This window comes from Arabidopsis lyrata, assembly GCF_000004255.2.
Source record: "Arabidopsis lyrata subsp. lyrata unplaced genomic scaffold ARALYscaffold_1, whole genome shotgun sequence".
Lineage (NCBI taxonomy): Eukaryota > Viridiplantae > Streptophyta > Magnoliopsida > Brassicales > Brassicaceae > Arabidopsis > Arabidopsis lyrata.
The window spans coordinates 15392095-15409899 of record NW_003302555.1 but is presented as its reverse complement, the minus strand read 5'-3'; the positions used below and the strand labels follow the sequence as shown (position 1 = coordinate 15409899).

Below are 17805 nucleotides of genomic sequence, written 5' to 3'. Positions count from 1 at the left end.
ACAAAATTCATCAAATCACATCATATTTACTCTTTTAAAATCAGTCCTTTAGATTTCTCTCCTAAAACAGAGAAACTAAACGTTGATTCAACAGACTACAGAGTCTCTCTGGCTAAAAACTAAACGTTGCTTCCTGGGAAAACTATAAAGTTAACAAATTTCGCCACGAAACCACAGAGTCCTCATCCTCATGAGTGTTTTGTGAGCTGCGATGATCGTGTGATTTCAAATCCCTAACTTTTCGAAATTCCCAAATAATCTGAGTGTGACCCATTAATCCATGGCGATGTCTCTCCGTTCCACTCCATTCATCTCTGTCCGTACAAGAAAAAGCTTTAACCTTTCTCCAAGAATTCTCGCCCTTAGAGTATCATGCTGTGCTGGTGGGTCTTCTCAAAATCAGAACTTTTCTACAGATTCCGAGAACAAGAGATCATTCGCTGTTGCCACCGGTGAGCTTTTCATCGGAATTGCGTCGAGACTTTTGAAGAGTTCTAATCAAAAGACGCCGCCGATTGATGATGGAGATAGAATAGCAAGTGTAATTGAAGATGAGATTGAGCCAGCGATGATATGGGAACAAAGGATTAAAGATGTTGAAGCTGAGAAAGAGAGGAGAGTCATTACAAGTCCTGGGTTTAGTTTCTCTGCTGCTGGTCTTTTGTTTCCTTATCATCTTGGAGTTGCTCAGTTGCTTATTGAAAAGGGTTACATAAAGGTGCTTCCTTTTCTCATGAATTTGTTTGTTTTATAACAGTTCTGATTTGAGGAAGGAACATGATTTTGTTGTGTGTTGTTGATTTTAGGAAACTACTCCTTTAGCAGGATCTTCTGCTGGTGCTATTGTCTGTGCTGTCATAACCTCAGGAGCCACTATGCGAGAAGCCCTTGAAGCTACTAAGGAACTTGCTTATGATTGTCGACGCAATGGCACTGCTTTCCGTCTTGGGGTAATGAGCCTTCTTTCTCAATATGTTCACAAATGTTTAGAGCCATGGAAGTTGTATAAGTTCCTAAAATCATCTACCTTATTTCACTTCTTTCAAACAATTTCTTATGAGTGAAACACAAGACCCACCAATGTTGCTGTGATTAGTTTGGCTTTAAGTTACATTATAAAGATGTTCATAAAAGTCCCTATGGTTTTAGGCTGTCCTCAGAGAATCCATGGAGAGGTTACTGCCAGATGATATTCATATTAGGTCCAACGGGAGAATTCGTGGTGAGTAACTACGTCTTCTTTCTTCAATTTTTACTCCTCATGCCTGACTTGTCTTCGGGTTTAGCGTTGTTGACCATTCAACCGTATTGTAGTTGCCATTACCCAGGTGTTTTGGAGACCTAGAGGTTTACTAGTGGATCAGTTCGACTCCAAGAGCGACTTGATAGATGCAGTTTTCACATCTTCTTTTATTCCAGGGTAAATATCACTCTCTTCCTTTTCAAACTTTCAGTTTTTTTCTGGAAAACAAAACTTTAACAACCAGAATTAAAAACAAATGCAGATATCTTGCACCAAGACCTGCAACGATGTTCCGTAATCGACTTTGTGTTGATGGAGGCTTGACATTGTTTATGCCACCAACAGCTGCTGCTAAAACAGTATGGTCACGATTGTTGTTTTGTTTTGTTCTTATTCTCTCTTTCTAATGCGTATGCTTCTTCAGCTGTTCATTTCATATTTTTGAGCTGGTAAAGAGTGTGTGGCCTTTACAAAAATTTGGAAGCCCTTTCATATGTTCATCCATCTTGAGGTCTGAAGATGTTCCATGGAAACTTAATGAACTTATTGTATAAATCTTTCACAGGTTCGAGTTTGTGCTTTTTCCGCGAGTAACTTCAAACTAAAGGGTATTGAGATCTGCCCAGATTGCAACCCTTTAAACAGGGCAACATCTAGACAAGTAAGTGCTCAGTTTCTTCTGATGAGATCATTCTCCTTTGAGAGTAAGTGTGTTAATCTTGGTTTTTCTGTTGATTTAGCTATTGAATTGGGCACTTGAGCCAGCAGAGGACGAGGTGTTGGAAAAGCTGTTTGAGTTGGGATACGCAGATGCAGCTACGTGGGCTGATATGAATCCAGTTGAGGAACTGGTCTATGACGATACTCCTACCGCTCAAGAGATTGCTACTTAGTTGAGAACACACGAACTTAATACTATATTACAGTAACCATATAGTCAAATTTATAGATTCTGATAGTTTTCCAGAAGCTGGCTTTAAAGTCACAGAAAGTTGTAGTTCTTAGATCAAACAAAGCCAATGGTACATCACTTTCAGTTGTTCATATACTTGTTCATCAAAAAAACATTTGCTTCGAGGCGTCGCTATTAGGACCAAAACATTCTCAATAGAGTTGTCCACAAATTTTTTAAACTTTTCTCTTATTTAGCATAGATCATTCAATTTCAAACAGAGCCGTTAACAAAATCTTGAATGGGAGATGCATACTTCTCTAATTTAGCAACAACTCTATAGTTTTATCTGAAACAAACATTATTCTCTCCACATTAGCCTCACAAAGCTTTGCAATTTATTGGTGTGTGGGCAAAAGCAAAACTGTTCTTGATTCATACTTTGGGAGAGCTTTCCTATCTGGTTACAACCTCATGCTCTCATCTAAGCTACGGTAGAGGTAATGGATCGGGTATGGATACAACAGGTAAACTGTCGTGCATATACGCCATGACAAAGAAGGACAACATGCCGATGGAAAGAAGTAGTAGTGGGCCTGCTGGGACTGGTTTCCGGGAAGATGCCAAACGAAAACCTGCAAGAAAGTTGTAGAAAAAAAAAACAGAAAATCCAGTGCAATGAGAAGAGATTCATTAGGCATGTGACATATATGCAAACACAAAGTACAACTTCTCAAGACGAGCTTACCGAAGACAGAAGAGAAGAGGAAGGCAGCACCGAGACCTATGGTATCGCCGAGAACCCTGGTCTCTGGTGATTGAGTAAGATAGTAGGCCTATATAGGAATCCAAACATTGGCATGCTCAGTAAATGACTTTTTTAACAATTTCAACAGTTGAACATAAAGATGTGGATGCTTCCGGTTATGCAGTCGTCGATCACAAAACCGATGGAAAGCACAAAGAGAACACAATCAAGATGATACAATACACCGGCTAACATAGAAAACAAACAGGGGTTTACGCAGCTGGCAGCTGCGATCAGACAAGCTTCCAAACTTATTAGGGTTGATCAGACCTTCAAATCTAATACTTATTTAGAGGGAATCTCATTTCACAAAGTAAGAAAGCATAGAACAGAATCAAAACGACCGCGTTTAAAAATCCAACCATATGATTTGAAGGAACTAAGGTACGCCACATTAGGAGAAGATTCTAGCAGATCAACTGTTGTAGATAGTTTCTAAACACCATTGTTCTCACGGAATTGAAACAAATCTTGGAAGAGAACCACATTAAGCAGAAACAATGACCTGAATAGTGTGCACTAAGTTCCTCACTACCTTCCTCAAAGGACAAGTTCAGATTTAACTTGAAACTAACATTGGGAAGAAAGAGAGCAAGATCTTACAGATGCCATAAGAACAGAACCGGTCAAACCCCCAAAGAGAGAACCTTTGCTTCCAGATTTGCTATCTTCAATTTCAGAAAACAAAGTTCAAATTTTTAGTGAAGTGAGCCAAAATCTAAATAGAAAATTTTGAATCATGAGATCAGTAGTAACTTACAAGCGAAGAGACCGCCTCCTAGAAGAAGAACACCATAAGTAGCAGAGACGACTGGAGCTAGCTCCGACAGCTCCGCCTTGCAGCTGAGACCATTTCCTCGTTCGGTCTTCGATTTCTCCGACAAGTTCGTAAGTCCCGACCAATTCCGGCCGCCATTACTGACACTTCGTCCGAGTTTAGTGCTCCTCACCGACACTAGAGACGGAAGAGTTAACGTGAACGCAAGAGACGACATTGCTTCGCCGAGTGTGTCTCGTCAGAGAAGAGAATGGATCAAATATGACAAAACGAAAATTGGTTAATCGGTCTGATTCGGTTTGTTAAAATTTTCACCGAATTAGATCGATTTGGTTTGGTTTATAGAGAACAAATTTCGGTTAGATTCAAGATGGTGCCGAATTGGAACCAAAAACCAAATTCGGTTTGGTTTATTATCAACTTTTTCAATAATTTCTCTTAAATTTTGTACTCTTCTTCGGTTCATTTCAGTACATTTTGGTAATTCCCAATAAATTCAGATAGACTTAAGTTAAAATTTTGGTTATCTCGATTTAATTTTGGATATAAAAATTTAGTAATTTCGGTTTGTTTGTTCCTAACCAAACCGGTTACCGAATTTCATCCAATCATTTGTATTATACATCACACAGTAATGTTTACAAAATGCAATTCACACGAATATTGTTTGCTTTGTTTACTATACACATCACAAAGCAGAAGAGGAATTTGAATCTTCCTTCTTTCTTTTGGGTTTTGCAGAATCTCTCCTATACAACAAAACTCAATCTTCTCAGCAAACGTTTTCAGATCTTTCTGCGTCTTATAAACCGACTAAGACCTGCAACAAAATCACTACCTAAACCTCATCATCTAAAACACACGGGTTTGTTATATATCACTCTTATTTTCCGCAACCGAGGAAAGACAGCGACGGGATCTTCCTGATAAGAGTTTGGACTACTTGAGAAGCAGAGGGTCTCAGCGATGGAGGGCTGCGAAGACAGAAAGCAGCCACACCTAGCATTGTCTTAACCTCTTCTATATCAAGACTACTGTCCCTGGACAACCTTGGATCCAAGAACTGTCTCGCTTTCTCTTCTGCGATATCTCCATTCGAATCAAGAATATCGTGGATCAATGGAGCTGTTGTATGCACCAGCATCTCGCCTCTCTCACCGCTAACTGCTTCTTTACCCGAAACCAACTCAAGAACCACCACTCCAAACCCATACATATCCATCTTCTTGGAAGCAATACCTGTTCTCAAGTAATGAGGATCAGTGTACCCTGGAGAACCAATCATCATCACTTGCTTAGATCGTGGTGACATAGTTGACGTCGTCTTAGAAGGCTGAACCATAGACGAGAACCCGACCTTAGCTGATCCAAAATCACAAAGCTTGGAGTTGAAATGTTTGTCAAGAAGTATGTTGGAAGATTTGATGTCACCGTGCACAATCTGAGGACTACATTTCTCATGAATATGTTCAATCGCTTGCGCAACCTGAAACGCTATAGCGGTACGGTTTCTCCATGGTAACACTTGTTTGCTATTGCGGTTAAGCTTCTCTTGGAGATTACCTTGAGGAAGGTATTCTAGTAATAGTGCACCACTTTCCTCTGAAAGATAGACAACAACAACAACAACATTAGATTCACACTAACAATCCACTCAAAAGACACATAATTTACAACAATGAAAAGCTAATCAATTAAGGTAAAAGTGAAAACCCCTAAATTGGATAAAGAAACGAATCTACAAAAAGAATTGTGATGAGTACAAGACAAGAATAAAGCTTAAAGCTTTGTTCTTTAAAGTATTTGACTTTCATGGATGGTAACAATTCCTAGGACCAGTTCTTGATTATTAAGGAATTTCAAGAATCTATAGTTGAATTTAAAACGGATAAAGAGAGAAAGGAACCTGAATCGTCAAAGTAACCAAGAAGCTTAACAATGTGAGGATGTTGAAGACGAAGCAAAATCTCAAGCTCAGACCTAAACACTTGATAAAGACGATGACTACTGACATGAACCTTGAGAGCAGCGTTGTTAGAGCCAGACAAACGAGCCAAGTAGATACTACTGTAGCCACCAGTACCAATAAGTCTAGAGAAATTGGAAGTGAGAGACTCAACATCATCCCAAGTATAACAAGTAACACCGGAGACAGAACCAGATTCTGTAATCGTGGGTTTGTTGTTGTCGGTGGTATCAAAACGGACACAGCTTAAGAAACAAGACATTTTGAGAAAGTGTGAGAATTTTGAGTGAGGATGATTGTGATTAAGAAGGAGATAGATAAGTGGGTTTCTGGGAAAATGAAGAGGGTTTTTGTAACAACAGACAAAGAAGGAACAAGAGAATCGGACAATGAAGATCTGGTTTTAGGAATGTGTGTGTTTGGTGGGTTTATGAATAAAGAAGAAGAAGATGAGAAAAATGTTTTTTTTTTTTTTTTTTGGGTTAAGCGAAGAGAGAGGCAGAGTTTGACCAGTTTGTGATTAAGAGGAAGAGGAAGAAGCTGCACTGACGTTATAACCACTACGATTCAGTCTCTTAATAACACATTTTTTTTTGTTTGGCCGTTTTGTTTTTTTATATTATCAAATTTATTAATAATACACATTATTTATTTATGGGTGTTCTGTGGTTACGTATATTAATTTTGTTTTGTATTGTTTTTCTAGAAAGGTGATTGAAAGTGTACGAATTTTTGAAGAGAATAGTGAGATTTATTATATGGTAGTGACTAGTGAATGCACTAGGTCTTCTTATGGTTAGTATTTCGAAGTTGTCACGCCACCGTCAAATGCGAAATTTAATTTTGGGAAGTTTCAAGTTGGGGACCATAATATATGTTGGATTGTTTTGTAAATCATCTCTCACGTGTTAGGAAATTTCTCTATTCGATTTGTTTGTTTGACAAATATGCATTTTATTTATCAATTAAGAAAAATACTTGGTTCCGTAAATAAAAAGAAAAAAAAAATTATCTAGTATTTCTTGCTAATAAATCAATTTTAACGTCGTTGTATTTGAGAACAAAATATATGACGTAAATATATGGAAGACTTCTAAATTTGAAACCATGTTGATTAGTCAGTAAAATTTATCACAAGTAACATATCATGGTTTAAAGAGAACCCTCCGTTTTATATTAAGTGTAGTTTTGGATTTATTTTGTTTTAAAATAAGTGTCATTTCAATGTATATGTTTGTTAAAAATTTTAGTTTTATCCCTACTAATTTAATATATTGACCAATAAAAAATAATATAATATATAAATAAAGGGTAAAATAGATAATGTAATTGTTTTCTTAATACGTGTGTAAAAACTTTAAACAACATTTATTATGAAACTGATGGAGTAGTAAGTAAATAGAGTTAGTGGGGATGATGAATTATCCCTTCAAAACAAAAACATATATGCTGTTGACCAGAAACCACTCTCTAATTCTCTCAAAGTGATAGCAAGAATATCTATTGGTGATTTTAACAAAAAAAAAAAAAAGAATATCTATTGGTGATCGCTTGATTATGTAGAAAATTTTGTTCTTCCTTATTTTTTCATATGATGTTTTGCTAATTTGACATAAAAATTATAATTGTGTACTCTAAATTCTAATTGGAATGGTGAGATAAAACATCAAATATTTTTAAAGATAAAAGAACTCTATTGTTAAAAAAATTAGATTGTTTTAAAAGATAATAGTAAAAAATGATATATACATATATAATTTGTAAAAAATTTGTCCCATTTTATTGTAAAAAATAGAATAAATGTTTTTGTCCCGCATTATCTTACCGTTTTGTCAACTGTTCACAATAAAACGGTATATCTCTTTCTGCATCGATAAAAAGTTATCAATCACACTAAATAATTTTTTTTTTTTTAACATCTGCATTTTATTAGATTAAATGAACAGAGTCATTCTGAAGTAATGTGGCAATTACAAAAGGAACAAACGAATAAAAATGGTAATAAGAATCCAAAGGAACTCGCTCCTTGGCTAATGTATCCGCAGCCTTGTTACACTCTCTGTTCGTCCATACAAAGCAGCAAACTTCAAACCTGTTCTTCCAAGCTCGGATTTCTCGTATGTAGTTAAAAGCTGCAAAGTTAGCTTTCTTGCCATTGAGAATATCTGCAACTTCTTTATTATCCCCCTCAAAATACATTCTCTTAAAGCCTTTACTCCAACAACATTGCATTGCTATAATGAGGGCTTGAAGTTCGCTTTCAAGTGAGTTGTTTGTTAGTTTTCCTATTGCTTGTCCCGCTCCAAGAAAAGTCCCTTGATCGTTCCGAAAAACCCATCCAGCATGTGAGGCTTGATCTCTGATAAAAGTGCCATCGTAGTTGCATTTAATTATTCCCGGAGGCGGTTTGGTCCATCGCTGAACATGTGATCTGGTGCCTTGCGAAAGCAGAGAAGATTGTTGGTGATGGCCTATTGCAGAGTGAGCATAGTTGTCAGCCTCATGCCATTCTTTGGCATCTCTTTGAGCGTAACTTAAATTAGTTCTCCAGTGTATATGCTTCTGTTGAAAAACAAGAGAGTTGCGACTTTTCCAAATTCGCCAAAGAATCCAGAAGGGTAATTGACTCAGGTGAGGTGTTTGTGTTGAGGTATTGAGTTGAAAAATGGCTCGGATCTTATTCTCCTAGGATGCCGATGAGTCGGTAAGGACTGGATTTGGAATACCCGAACCTCTCCAAATCGCTTGCGCATACTCGCAACCAAAAAATAGATGATTGGTAGTCTCGTCCTCCCTGCAACATCTCCTGCATTTAGCATAGTTCGAAATGTGTCTGTACCTTAGATTTTCACCAGTCGGAAGAGCATTGGATATAAGTCTCCAACAGAAATGTTGAAGTTTTGGAGCAGTTTTGGTTTTCCAGAGCAATTGTTTCAGCTCTACGTTCCCTGGCGGCGGATAGACCCTTTGATTATCAATAGGATGAGTAGCAAACCAATAGGCGGATTTGACGGTGTAGAGACCGTCCTTTGTATAATGCCATCCTAACATATCTTGATCAGCATTTGAACAGATTTTTATTTTCTGAATCAATGGTATATCCTCCGGAGCAACCCAATCATTTAGCTTTACGACATCCTAATCTGTTCTAGTCTCATTCATCATGTCTTTGACAAAAATCTGTTGTGAAACTCCTTCCCTCTTACTTGGTGGACGAGGTGGGTGAGTAGGTAACAATGGGTCTAGCCAAGCATGAACCATGCTTCCATTTCCAATACAGAATCTAAGACCTTTTTTCAGAAGATCCCGACCTTGTAAAATTGATTTCCAGATGAAAGAGGCTTTTTTACCTTGAACTGCATTTAGGATATTTGTCTCATGAAAATAACGCCCTTTTAGCATCTTGGCCATGAGACAGTTCGGGTGATGCAGGATGCGCCAAGTTTGTTTACCAAGCAGAGCCAAATTGAAACTTTCAAGCTCCCTAAATCCAAGCCCTCCTTCCTTCTTAGGTAGACTTATACGATTCCATGCAAACCAATGTATCCCACTTCTCTCATTCCCCGAGCCCCACCAGAATTTAGCTAAAATGCGATCAATCTCTTCACAGATTTCTTTTGTTAATTTGAACACATTCATAGAGTAAACTGGCATTGCTAGAGCCACTCCCTTAAGCAAGACTTCTTTACCTCCCTGTGAAAGATATTTTTTGCTCCATCCTTGAGTTTTCTCCTTAACCTTTTCTACTATGTATCGGAACAATTCTGATTTCTTTTTGTCGAATTGTCGAATTATAATTTTTTTTATTCCAAATACATTTATTCCACCATCAATATATTAGCTGTCAAATTGTAAAAACAAAACTTTCATCCATAATCTACCATAAAAATTTCTGATATCCAAAAAAGGAAATTTCTTTTATTCATCACAAGCTAACAATTAAATTCTATAGTGAACTACTAGCAAGCAAGAAATATCATAACCATGGCTATATATTAGCAACGAAATCTGGTCAACCAATTCGGTAAAGTTTACACAAGATTTGCTAATAGATTTTAACAGCAAATTATGACAGTGTTTCAATCTGTCGGTAATTACTAATTAATTGCTTTCGAAAAAACATTGTTTGCTTTTTTCTTTTTAACAAAAAGACGTAAATTTCTCTTGACTTAAATCCAATCATAACTAAAGCAACTTTTTGTCATGATTTTCAAAGAGAACAAAACACATGCTCTTTTGTGTCGAACCGCATCATATCACTTATGTAAACAACATTCCCCAAAAATGACTCTTTTGAGCATCTATTTTATTTAAGCTGTTGACAAAAAAAAAAAAAAAAAAAAAAAACATGCTCTCGCCAAAAATGTAAATAGGCACCACCACCAACCAGACTGACAGAAGATTGCACGAGTACATGCATACGAGTATCTTATTCTTCACTCTCCAACCTAAAATTTAAACAATTCAAACTGTGTAATAATAAATGATGTATATACATAAATTCAACGGCAAAGGAACGGTGGGAGAATCATTGTCCCAAGTATTAAAATACTCTTAAGTTTTCTAAGTTTTAATTAATTTTGAATCCAAAGATGTCGTCAAGTAAAGATGTTAGATGTAATGTCGTTTTCTTTCATTTTCTATATACAAAAAAACGTGTAAGGTGGTCTTGTTCTATGCCTTGAGTATTGTACATTTGTGTACATACACAAATTTCTCTTGAAATTGACCCCAATAGACCCAACCACTCACCGACACATTTTTCATGCTTCTTTTAATTTAATGTGATCTTAACTATCCAGTGATATGATTTTCCATTTATCATTGTTTACATACATTGTATTTCTCTTCGTGATTGGTGCTGGTCGATCTTTTTTATGAGTTGCGAGAAATAAATCATGAAGACAGCAACGAGTAGGTGAGCAGAGTTATTTCTTCGGAAATACCGATGTATTGTTTATTGCGGGGAATTAACTCATTGAATTCTAAATCAAGAAGTAGACAAATCTATTTTTTATCTGAAAAAACATCCGTCACTAGGGTTTTTTTTCGAAGTCAGCCAAGAGCATAAGTAACATAAACTAAGGATTCAACCCCAAAATTTTATATGTTGTTGAAAGTTAGAATTTTTTTTTTTGTTTTTAGTTCTGATATTTTTTTTTTTGACTAAAAAGGATGAGACTATTTGGACCTAAAAGTTTACTTTAATTGTTTGGTGTTGACGATTAATATTTTTCTTTGTCGTTACCATTAAAGTTCTCTTGTTTTTCTTGTTTATAAATTTATAACGTTCAAAAATAATAACAAATTTTTTTTATTCTGAATAGATCCCTCGATATTGTTAGACCGACTTTGGTTTTATATATCATAGGTTAATAGATATATCATGTTACATTATGTTGTTCGATAAATTTACTACCCCTAGTGATATAAACTTGATGAATAGTCCGATTTATAGAGCTCAACCAACTTTGATATAATTTTATATTGGGCTAAAAACCATCCATTGAATGGTGGCGACTGATTTGTGGCAAACGAACCTCTATATCGGGGTTACATGATAGAGGGGGAGGAGGATGGGTAAACAAACAGTAAATGGTGGCGACTGATTTGTAGTACTATGTGTACAAATGAGCATTACAATTCACGAAAAAATGTTCACGAACGCGAGTTAAAAACATTTTGTTTATGTATACTTGTTTTCAATTTCCTATAACTTTCTAAACGTTTTGTTTTCGTGTATCCGCTCAAAATTATATGTTAACCTAAATTCAAATAGTTATAACACAAATTTGATAGATTCGAATCAGTGCCGGTCCAATGTTTGGGAAGACCCTAAGCAAGATAAATCTTTTTTTTCCTTTTTAAAATGCTCCTTAAATTCATACGTAATACAATATTTTTTTTCAACTTTAAACGAACGAATCAGAAGTCAAAACATAAAGCATCAAAACCAAGCCAAAATATAAACCAAGAGATAGAAGAGATGATACATAAGTCTCAACCAGAAACTAAACAAAATTTAAATAAAATTTTACTTATTAGTAAATATGATCCTTCTTGAATTTTTTCCTGCAAAATCATCCATCAAAGTCGCATAGTCTATCTTTTCAAGCATTGCTCTCTTGATTGATAATATAGCTAATTCATTCAATCTATTTTGTGACATCGTAGACCTCAAATAATTCTTGATCAACTTCAGTTTAGAAAAACTTCTTTCGGCTGAAGCAACAGACACTTGAATGGTCAATAATATCCAAAAAAAAATCCAAGTGTTTGGATAACAATCCCTCATTCATAAAGTCGAGAAGATCAATAGTTTTTAAGTTGATTTATTTAGTAATTAAAACAAAAATTAATCTCCATGGGCTATAGAAAATTTGGGCCGTAAGCGATGGCTTCTTACGTCGTAGGCCGGCGCTGATTCGAATACTCTGAAATTGTAGGTTTTTTAAAATGTGTTCATCAAAATGAAAAATGTTACAATTTAGAAATAAAAAAGAGTCTTGAAAGAAAAGTAGATCTTTTAAAATTAAATAAAACACAAAAAGGATAATAAAGATGAAAAGAAGAAGATGGGATAACGAATCTGATTTCTGACATGACAGTGACGGTTGTTGGGCTTTCCGATTGTACAACCAAAATGGGGTCACCGGACTGTGACGTTATCGATAATCTTTTCTACCATAATGGGCCCATATTAGGCCCATATAAGCCCATTTTAAATTAAACCAGACGAAAACTTTTCTTACCAAAATCCGCCCTTAATTTTTGAAAATCAAAATCCAACCCCCAAAAGTCGAAGCGACGACGGCCAAAGGAAGAAGAGAGAGAAAAAACGAGAAGACGGTGGCGATCGAAACCCTGTGCCCTAATTTAAACGGGAACTTGGTTCGCCGCCGTTCTGCGTCGCCCGGCGGCGGAAATGTGCGCTTGGGGCGATGCGTTTAATCCTCACCGTAATGTTCTCATTCATTCCTTACCTTTATTCTTCTTCTCCTCACCGTCCTTGCTCTTCCCCAATCTCTCGTCCTCCTCGAATCCGTCGTTGCCGTCTCAGTCGTTTCGCCACCGCATTAGTCGCTACCTCCGCTCTTCTTCTCGCTTCCGTCGCTTGGCTCTCTCTCGTCTTCTCTCCAACCACTTCTCGTTGCTGGCATCTCCTTAAAGATTGGGAAGACAATCATCTCTGGAACAAACGGTACCATCATCCAATTGAAACTCCTCCTCCGCCACCGCCGTCGTCGCCGTCTCTTCCAGCTCTTCCTTTATTCGATCATGAATTTAGAAACCGTAGTCTCTCGGAGATTGATAGACTTGATCTGTTGTCTCTGAATCACTTGATGTTTGGTATTGCTGGATCTTCACAGCTTTGGGAACGTCGTAAAGAACTTGTGAGGCTATGGTGGAAACCTTCTCAGATGCGTGGTCACGTTTGGCTTGAAGAGCAAGTTTCTCCTGAGGAAGGTGATGATTCACTTCCTCCAATCATTGTCTCTGAAGACAGCTCTCGTTTTCGTTATACTAATCCCACTGGTCATCCTTCTGGACTTCGAATCTCCCGCATTGCTATGGAGTCTTTTCGTCTCTCTCTCCCTAATGTTCGGTGGTTTGTTCTTGGAGATGATGATACTATCTTCAATGTTCACAATCTACTTGCCGTCTTGAGCAAGTACGATCCTTTGGAGATGGTTTATGTAGGAAACCCCTCGGAGAGTCACTCTGCTAACTCTTACTTCAGTCATAATATGGCTTTTGGAGGCGGTGGCATTGCCATTAGCTACCCTTTAGCTGAAGCTCTCTCTCGGATTCATGACGATTGTCTCGATAGATACCCGAAGCTATACGGTAGTGATGATCGCCTCCACGCCTGCATCACTGAACTCGGAGTTCCTTTGTCTAGAGAGCCTGGCTTTCACCAGGTATGTCTTATCATTTCCATGATCTCTTGGATCTTCAATATTATAATGCTAATGTCTTGATTTTGTGACAGTGGGATATTAAGGGAAATGCTCATGGTCTCTTGTCCTCTCATCCCATTGCACCTTTTGTCTCAATTCATCATGTTGAAGCTGTTAATCCTCTCTATCCGGGATTATCGACATTAGATAGTTTGAAACTCTTGACAAGAGCTATGAGTTTGGACCCCAGGAGTGTTTTGCAGCGATCGATCTGCTACGATCATACTCATAGACTAACATTTGCGATATCTCTTGGTTATGTTGTACAAGTTTTCCCGAGTATTCTCCTACCACGGGATCTTGAGCGAGCAGAACTTTCCTTCTCTGCTTGGAACGGGATAAGTCATCCGGCTGAGTTTGATCTTGACATAAAGCTTCCAATTTCATCTCTCTGTAAGAAGCCTATCTTCTTCTTCTTGAAAGAGGTAGGACAAGAAGGCAACGCTACACTCGGAACGTACTCGAGATCCTTAGTAAAGGATGATTTGAAGACGAAGCTTCTATGTTTTCCACGCTCTCTTCCTCTGCACAAGGTGGAAAAGATCCAAGTCTCAGGGTTTCCTCTGAGTAAAAATTGGCATTTGGTGAGGTTTTATTGTTTATCTTTTGATCACCTAATGTTTCTGTCTTTTTCTGTATGATTTTGCCAATTGATGATTCTTCCACTCTTTTTACGTATAGGCGCCGAGACGGTTGTGTTGCAGAGCAACCCCAACTACTACTAATGAGCCTCTCAGATTAACAGTTGGGCAGTGTGGTAAGATAATTTTGGGTTCCACGATTAGTTCTCAATGAACACTTATGGTGAATACTGGATCTCTCTAAGCATGTTGTTTCAGCTCTATCCTGTGCTTGTACATAGGTAAGATCCATGACCTTAAACTGTTGTCTGACCTAGAATGCTAATATGCCCAAAATTGAATTTGTCACACTCTTTTGTTTATTCCATTTCCACTTTCATTTTTTGTACATCTGAGATTCCAAGACTTCAACCTTTCCTGTCGAGAAACGAGTGTAATGTGTACAACGACAAATCTTTACCACTGAACCATATCCATCTCTGTGTTAAGAACGGTTTTGTTTTGTTTTTTCCCTATCTACTACATTGCCAATCTTGATAGAGCCACATAAATATTTGTGGGTTTACTATGTTTAATATTATTAAAGAAGAATATATCCACTAGTAAGGGTGAGGTAAGTGGTCCATAGGTTTATGGATTTAGTGCGGATTTAAGGAAAGGTCTTTGGTTGGATAGATTTTTAAGATGTGTGTGTGTGTTCTAAAACTATGGGTTTAAATCAAGAGTGTTGGTGTAAGTTGACTTGTCATGAACTCTCTGACACACTGGCAAAGTGAGCCCAGGTTTTGCTAGTTGTTTTGTCGTAAACCTTGAAATTGACATTATGACGAGAGAGCAGTTGCATCATGGCTTCTATTTAAAGGGGTCGTATAGTTAATGCAATGATCAAAATAGCCCAAAGTTAGATTTTGGTGAGTTAGTGTAAGTAAATTCTTTGGCTTTTGACTTTGTGAGGTACTTATTTATTGGAATAATTGGGGAACTAGTACGTTTATGAAAGATAATAGGGAAACTAGTACGGGTACTGTTTATAATTGGAACAAACACCCAGTTTGCACTGTAGCGACTTTTGCCCTGACCCATATACCATCCAAATATCATCTATTTACCATCTAATGCCATTACAGTCTTTGTTGAAAAGATTAAAAAAAAAAATTGTTCTCTCTCTTCTTCTCTTCGTCTTCTCCGACGACTCCACAGCCATGAATTGTTCTCTATCTTCTTCTCTTCGTCTTCTTCGTCTCTCTCTTTGTTCCCTTGTTTCTACTCTCCGATGGCTCCAACTTGTCGACAGATCAGCGAAAGATCTCCGTTGGTGAACCAGCAGCGTCAAATCACCTCCTTCTTTGGGAAATATGCTTCCTTTTCTTCTCCATCTCCATCACCTTCACCACCTCTGTCCAATAAGAAAACCCCCAAATCTATCAACCCTAACCCTAATTCTCCGTTTCCGTCACCATCTCGTGCAGCGGAGGCTCTAGTCGGTAAGTTTTGTGTGTGGCTTAGATAGGTTACAGAACAAGTTTGGATTTTTACCTGGTTTTGCTTTGGTTTCTCTGTTTAGGGTTTAAGGGTTCTGCTTAGTCTCTCTGGTAATTACTGATTAAGTGGTTAGATAGGAAATTGGATATGAAAGTTGTGAACTTTATGCTATTCGATGGCAAATGGGTGACTGAGAAGAAGAGCAAGGAAAGAGGATGTTAGACTTTTTGTTAATTGCATTTTACAATTTTGCAGGAACTTAGAGTTGGATGTGAAGTCAAGTGAAGGTGCAAGGAGGTCTACAAGACTGAGACTTCAGCCTTTGCGAAAGCCAAAGTCAAGCCCGAAGAAGAAGAAACCCGTTAAACTCCATTCAAAGATGCCCAAGAAACCTCCCACTGCTTTCTTCTTTTTCTTGTAGGTACTCTCCCTCATATGAATCCAAATTGTTATCTATATATTTAAGCTTAGCTGGACTTCCTTGCAGTCCTCTCTTAAGGAAAATTTTGTGTGGATTTTGCCATTGGACTTTAGGATGAAATTATTTATGTTGTTATGTGTTCTGGTTACTTTAGAAAACATACAACGAAACACCTGTTGTATATGCATTTTCCTCTTGCCTCATATTGCCTTATCTTTTTGGTTCCAAAGGGAGGATTTCCGGAAACAATATCAAGAGGAGAATCCGGAGGTCAAGTCCATGCGTGAGGTTGTAGAGAATTAGTTTGTGGTATATGAATTTAAAACATGATGGCTAATTGGAGGCAACGGTATACCAGTTTCGCCGGAAGTGGCTAACGGTTTGAAGAATGATGAAGCTTACGGTGTCGTTTTGATGAGAGTGGTGATTTTAGGGAGGCTCCGATGGAAAGCTGGTGCGATTAAGACTGGACGGTATGGATTTTATGCAAGGTGTGATGTGTGGTTGAGATTTAATCCATCTCCTAATGGACAAGTTCCTCTTCTCGCTCCGTCAACTTGTAAAGTTGATGTCTAGTCTTTTTTTTTTTTTCTTCTTTTCTTTTTATTGATGTCTAGTCTTAATTTTGTTTTGTAATGTTTTTTTTTTTTTAAATCTTTGTGTTTTTAAAAAGTTTGAAAATGGAAATTAGAATTGTAATTTTTTTTTTGTAATCATGTTAGTGTTGAGTTTCGTCGAGTCTAGTGTAATAAATGATTAAGAGCATAAGCCAAAAATTATAAGTACAAGTATTTCTAATTTACATTCTACTTATGATATTTATTTTATTTTTCGGTTGTTGGATCTGTGGATGTTAGTTAATGAAATTTGACTATACAAATATGTTGTCTGTAATAGCGAATATTGGCATATGGTGAGTTCATCGACACAACATCTCATTGTGTTGGTCTGACATATGGCATCTTCATGCAAATCTCATTTGGTTTGATCATATCGTTTTTTTTCCATAATTACGGAACTATTTTCTTATGATAATAATGATAGACTTAGAATTCGTATTATGCTTTGCAGTTTTCCGATTTAGTGACTTTTCTTGTAAATTTGTTTCGGTTGTTCCGATTCTTCTGAAAATTTGTTACATTTTTAGTAGTTGTGCTTCACAAGTCAATGTTTTGAATGAAGCGTTCTTTTTAAATAAGTGGATAGTATTTTATTTCTTCGAATCTTTTTTAAGTTATCGTGAGTCATAGTCATCACGTTAAATGGAAAGTGTAAAATCGAAATCATATTTTTAGTCCGATTTTAGAGATGAACGAAGGAGTATGGTTTTGATATCACAACATTCTCTTTTTAAAATGTTCATATAGAATTCTCTGTGTTTTCTAATTTATTTAGCCTTTTAACTTTTCTCTACAATTGATCGGATCCTCTAACAAAAATGGTGTTGCCACCAATTTTGTACAGTACAAACTGATTAATTCTCCAATTTTGAATAGTAAATTAGAGCAGTCGTTCAAGATTTATGACCGATTTAGTGCACACATATCAATATGACGTAGACGCATCCGAAATTAGAAACCTCTAGCTTTATTTCAGATTCAGTTCTCTAATTTTTCTTGGCTATGTTTGTGTTTACGACAAAGCTCTTTTTTTTTTTAGAAGAATGATTTTTA

The 17805-nt window shown here is 36.9% G+C and overlaps 5 protein-coding genes across 5 annotated transcripts; 3 read left to right on the top strand and 2 right to left on the bottom strand.

Moving 5' to 3' along the window:
• On the top strand, positions 1-2370 carry LOC9327100 (patatin-like phospholipase domain-containing protein 4). The gene is made up of 7 exons (XM_021012297.1): positions 1-718; positions 807-950; positions 1150-1222; positions 1315-1420; positions 1506-1602; positions 1809-1904; positions 1984-2370. Exons 1-7 carry the CDS (start codon positions 281-283, stop codon positions 2134-2136), a joined length of 1107 nt encoding a protein of 368 aa, XP_020867956.1. The 5' UTR covers positions 1-280; the 3' UTR covers positions 2137-2370.
• LOC9327099 (protein FATTY ACID EXPORT 4, chloroplastic) lies at positions 2368-3998 on the bottom strand. The gene is made up of 4 exons (XM_021012299.1): positions 3704-3998; positions 3547-3611; positions 2884-2971; positions 2368-2770 (listed from the first exon to the last, which is right to left on the bottom strand). Exons 1-4 carry the CDS (start codon positions 3936-3938, stop codon positions 2625-2627), a joined length of 534 nt encoding a protein of 177 aa, XP_020867958.1. The 5' UTR covers positions 3939-3998; the 3' UTR covers positions 2368-2624.
• A 313-nt stretch (positions 3999-4311) lies between these two features.
• On the bottom strand, positions 4312-6235 carry LOC110224843 (probable receptor-like protein kinase At1g33260). Its single transcript, XM_021012298.1, has 2 exons — positions 5628-6235; positions 4312-5323 (listed from the first exon to the last, which is right to left on the bottom strand). Exons 1-2 carry the CDS (start codon positions 5947-5949, stop codon positions 4605-4607), a joined length of 1041 nt encoding a protein of 346 aa, XP_020867957.1. The 5' UTR covers positions 5950-6235; the 3' UTR covers positions 4312-4604.
• A 6211-nt stretch (positions 6236-12446) lies between these two features.
• LOC9329820 lies at positions 12447-14720 on the top strand. Its single transcript, XM_002893713.2, has 3 exons — positions 12447-13609; positions 13681-14232; positions 14330-14720. The coding sequence occupies exons 1-3, from the start codon at positions 12629-12631 to the stop codon at positions 14441-14443; spliced, it is 1647 nt and encodes a 548-aa protein (XP_002893759.1). The 5' UTR covers positions 12447-12628; the 3' UTR covers positions 14444-14720.
• A 949-nt stretch (positions 14721-15669) lies between these two features.
• On the top strand, positions 15670-16647 carry LOC9329819 (high mobility group B protein 14; the record flags this gene model as incomplete). Its single annotated transcript, XM_021010450.1, has 3 exons — positions 15670-15713; positions 15967-16128; positions 16363-16647. Coding segments are annotated over 3 exons (279 nt in total), but the record flags the coding sequence as incomplete, so codon positions are not given.
• Positions 16648-17805: the final 1158 nt, after the last annotated feature.

Coding starts and splice junctions, on each gene's coding strand:
- LOC9327100 (XM_021012297.1), top strand. CDS start 281: ATGGCGATGTCTCTCCGTTCCACTCCATTCATCTCTGTCCGTACAAGA. Junction 951..1,149: donor GCACTGCTTTCCGTCTTGGG/GTAATGAGCCTT, acceptor CTATGGTTTTAG/GCTGTCCTCAGAGAATCCAT. Junction 1,421..1,505: donor ACATCTTCTTTTATTCCAGG/GTAAATATCACT, acceptor AAACAAATGCAG/ATATCTTGCACCAAGACCTG.
- LOC9327099 (XM_021012299.1), bottom strand. CDS start 3,938: ATGTCGTCTCTTGCGTTCACGTTAACTCTTCCGTCTCTAGTGTCGGTG. Junction 3,612..3,703: donor AGGAGGCGGTCTCTTCGCTT/GTAAGTTACTAC, acceptor CTGAAATTGAAG/ATAGCAAATCTGGAAGCAAA. Junction 2,972..3,546: donor GTTCTGTTCTTATGGCATCT/GTAAGATCTTGC, acceptor ATTCCTATATAG/GCCTACTATCTTACTCAATC.
- LOC110224843 (XM_021012298.1), bottom strand. CDS start 5,949: ATGTCTTGTTTCTTAAGCTGTGTCCGTTTTGATACCACCGACAACAAC. Junction 5,324..5,627: donor TGGTTACTTTGACGATTCAG/GTTCCTTTCTCT, acceptor TCTATCTTTCAG/AGGAAAGTGGTGCACTATTA.
- LOC9329820 (XM_002893713.2), top strand. CDS start 12,629: ATGCGTTTAATCCTCACCGTAATGTTCTCATTCATTCCTTACCTTTAT. Junction 13,610..13,680: donor GAGAGCCTGGCTTTCACCAG/GTATGTCTTATC, acceptor ATTTTGTGACAG/TGGGATATTAAGGGAAATGC. Junction 14,233..14,329: donor TGAGTAAAAATTGGCATTTG/GTGAGGTTTTAT, acceptor TTTTACGTATAG/GCGCCGAGACGGTTGTGTTG.